Source organism: Onychostruthus taczanowskii, unplaced genomic scaffold, assembly GCF_017590055.1.
Source record: "Onychostruthus taczanowskii isolate IOZ18803 unplaced genomic scaffold, ASM1759005v1 scaffold1011, whole genome shotgun sequence".
Classification (NCBI taxonomy): Eukaryota; Metazoa; Chordata; class Aves; order Passeriformes; family Passeridae; genus Onychostruthus; species Onychostruthus taczanowskii.
In genome coordinates, this window is record NW_024496650.1 from 2,076 (window position 1) to 5,230 (window position 3,155).

A 3,155-nucleotide genomic window follows, 5' to 3' on the forward strand; every position below is an offset into this window, starting at 1 on the left:
GAACTGGTTTGAACCGGTCTGCACTGGGACGCACCGGGGGGGTCGCTGGTATGAACTGGTCTGAACTGGTTTGAACTGGGATGGTGACTGGTCTGCACTGCTCTGAACTGGTCTGAACTGGTTTGAACTGGTCTGCACTGGGACGCACCGGGGGGGTCTCTGGTTTGAACTGGTTTGAACTGGGATGGTGACTGGTCTGCACTGCTCTGAACTGGTTTGAACTGGTCTGCACTGCTCTGAACTGGTTTGAACTGGTCTGCACTGGGACGCACCGGGGGGGTCGCTGGTTTGAACTGGTCCGCACTGGTCTGCGCGGGGCCCTTCCTCCTCCTCCTCCTCCTCCTCCTCGTCCTCGTCCCCGCTCACGTCCTCCCACTGGTCCGAGTCCTCCTGGGAGCCGGGGACCCCCGGGACCCCCGGGGCGGCGCCGGCGCCTTCCGGAACCTTCTCTGGGAGCTGCGGGAGCAACGGCGCGGGGCGTGGGAACCCCGGATCCCAAATACCCAAAATCCCCAAATCCCCGAATTTCCAAAATGCCAAATCCCAAATACCCAAAATCCCCAAATCCCCGAATTTCCCAAATGCCAAAATCCCCAAAATCCCAAAATCCCCAAATTTCCCGAATTTCCCAAATCCCCAAATCCCCACAATCCCCACAACCCAAAATCCCCAAAATGCCAAATCCCCAAATCCCAAAATCCCCAAATTTCCCAAATATCCCAAATCCCAAATGCCAAAATCCCCAAAATCCCCAAAATGCTTTCCTCCCCGAATTTCCCAAATCCCCAAAATCCCCACAATCCCCAAAACCCAAAATCCCCAAAATCCCAAATCCCAAAATCCCCAAATTTCCCAAATTTCCCAAATGCCAAAATCCCCAAAATCCCCAAAATCCCAAATCCCAAATCCCCAAATGCCAAAATCCCAAAATCCCCAAAATCCCAAATCCCAAATCCCCAAATTTCCCAAATACGAAAATCCCCAAAATCCCCAAATTTTACAAAATTTCCAAATCCCAAAATCCCCAAATTTCCCAAATCCCAAAATCCCCAAAATCCCAAATCCCAAATCCCCAAATTTCCCAAATACGAAAATCCCCAAAATCCCCAAATTTTACAAAATTTCCAAATCCCAAAATCCCCAAATTTCCCAAATCCCAAATCCCCAAATTCCCCAAATACCAAAATTCCAGGGAATCCCAAAATCCCAGGAGTCCCAAAATTCCCAAATCCCCAAATCCCCAAATTCCCGGGAATCCCAAAATCCCAAATTCCAAAAATCCCAAACTCCCCGAATCCCAAAATCGCAAATCCCAAATCTTCAGGGAATCCCAAAATTTGCAAATCCCAAACCCAAAATCCTGGGAGTCCCAAAATTCCAAAATTCTGGGGGATCCCAAAATCCCAAATTCCAAAATTCTGGGGAATCCCAAAATCCCAAATTCCAAAAATCCCAAACTCCCCGAATCCCAAAATCGCAAATCCCAAATCTTCAGGGAATCCCAAAATTTGCAAATCCCAAACCCAAAATCCTGGGAGTCCCAAAATTCCAAAATTCTGGGGGATCCCAAAATCCCAAATTCCAAAATTCTGGGGAATCCCAAAATCCCAAATTCCAAAAATTCCAAATCCAAAAATCCCAAATCCCAAAATTCTGGGGAGGTCCCAAAATTTCAGGGGGATCCCAGAATTCTGGGGAGTCCAAAAATCCCAAAATCCCAAAATCTCAAATCCCAAAATCCCAAATCCTAAAATTCCTGGGAATCCCAAAATCCCAAACTTCCCAAACCCCAAAATCCCAAATTGTCAGGGAATCCCAAAATTCTCAAATCCCAAACCCCAAAATCCCAGGAGTCCCAAAATCCCAAAATTCTGGGGGATCCCAAAATCCCAAATCCCAAAATCTCAAATCCCAAATCCCAAAATCTCAAATCCCCAAATCCCGGGGGGATCCCCAAATTTTGGGGTCACCTGGGGGGTCTCAGGGTCGGGGGGCGGCTCCGGCTGCGGCTCCCAGCGATCGTCGTGGAAACTGGGAACGGAATTCGGGGAAAAATTTGGGAATTCGGGGAAAAATTTGGGAATTCGGGGAAAAATTTGGGAATTCGGGGAAAAATTTGGGAAAAAAATTCCAAATCCAAAAATCCCAAATCCCAAAATTCTGGGGAGGTCCCAAAATTTCAGGGGGATCCCAGAATTCTGGGGAGTCCAAAAATCCCAAAATCCCAAATCTCAAAATCCCCAAAATCCCCAAATCCCAAATCCTAAAATTCCTGGGAATCCCAAAATCCCAAACCCCAAAATCCCAAATCGTCAGGGGATCCCAAAATTCGCAAATCCCAAACCCCAAAATCCCAGGAGTCCCAAAATCCCAAATCCCAAAATCTCAAATCCCAAATCCCAAAATCTCAAATCCCCAAATCCCGGGGGGATCCCCAAATTTTGGGGTCACCTGGGGGGTCTCAGGGTCGGGGGGCGGCTCCGGCTGCGGCTCCCAGCGATCGTCGTGGAAACTGGGAACGGAATTCGGGGAAAAATTTGGGAATTCGGGGAAAAATTTGGGAATTCGGGGAAAAATTGGGGGGAAAAATGAGAAATTCCCATTAAAAAAACCCTTGGAAAAATGGGGAATTCAGCCCAAAATTCCCCCCAAAAAAACCCAAAATTCCCAACAAATCCCTCCAAAATTCCCACAAAATTCCCAAAATCTCCCAGCTTCCCCCCAAAACCTCCCCCAAACTCCCAAAAATCTCCCCAAAAAAACCAAAAATCCCCCCAAAATACCAAAATTCCCCCCAAAATGTCCCCAAAATCCCCACAAAAAAACGAAAATCCAAAAAATCCCCTCAAAAATCCTCCCCATATCTACAAAATCCCAAAAATCCCCCCCAGCCCCTCTCAAACTAATAAATTAATTATAAACAGACTGCCCATGGGGCAGTGGCTGTGAACTTACTGATCCCAGTTACTTTAGGAACTTACTGCAACTACTTGATTGCTGTTTCTGTACCCTTTGTATAGTTATTTTTTCATTTGCAGCCCAAAAACTCCCCCCAAAATACCAAAATCCCCCTAAACTCCCTTAATTTCCCCCCAAAATCTACAAAATCTCTCCAAATCCACAAAAAATCCCCAAAAATTCGCCCAAAATCCCCC

The 3,155-nt window shown here is 46.9% G+C and overlaps 1 protein-coding gene across 1 annotated transcript; it reads right to left on the reverse strand.

Moving 5' to 3' along the window:
• Window positions 1-262: 262 nt before the first annotated feature.
• Window positions 263-2,031, reverse strand: LOC121340273 (coiled-coil domain-containing protein 9-like; the record flags this gene model as incomplete). Its single annotated transcript, XM_041412930.1, has 2 exons — window positions 263-456; window positions 1,971-2,031. Coding segments are annotated over 2 exons (255 nt in total), but the record flags the coding sequence as incomplete, so codon positions are not given.
• Between the last annotated feature and the right edge of the window lie 1,124 nt (window positions 2,032-3,155).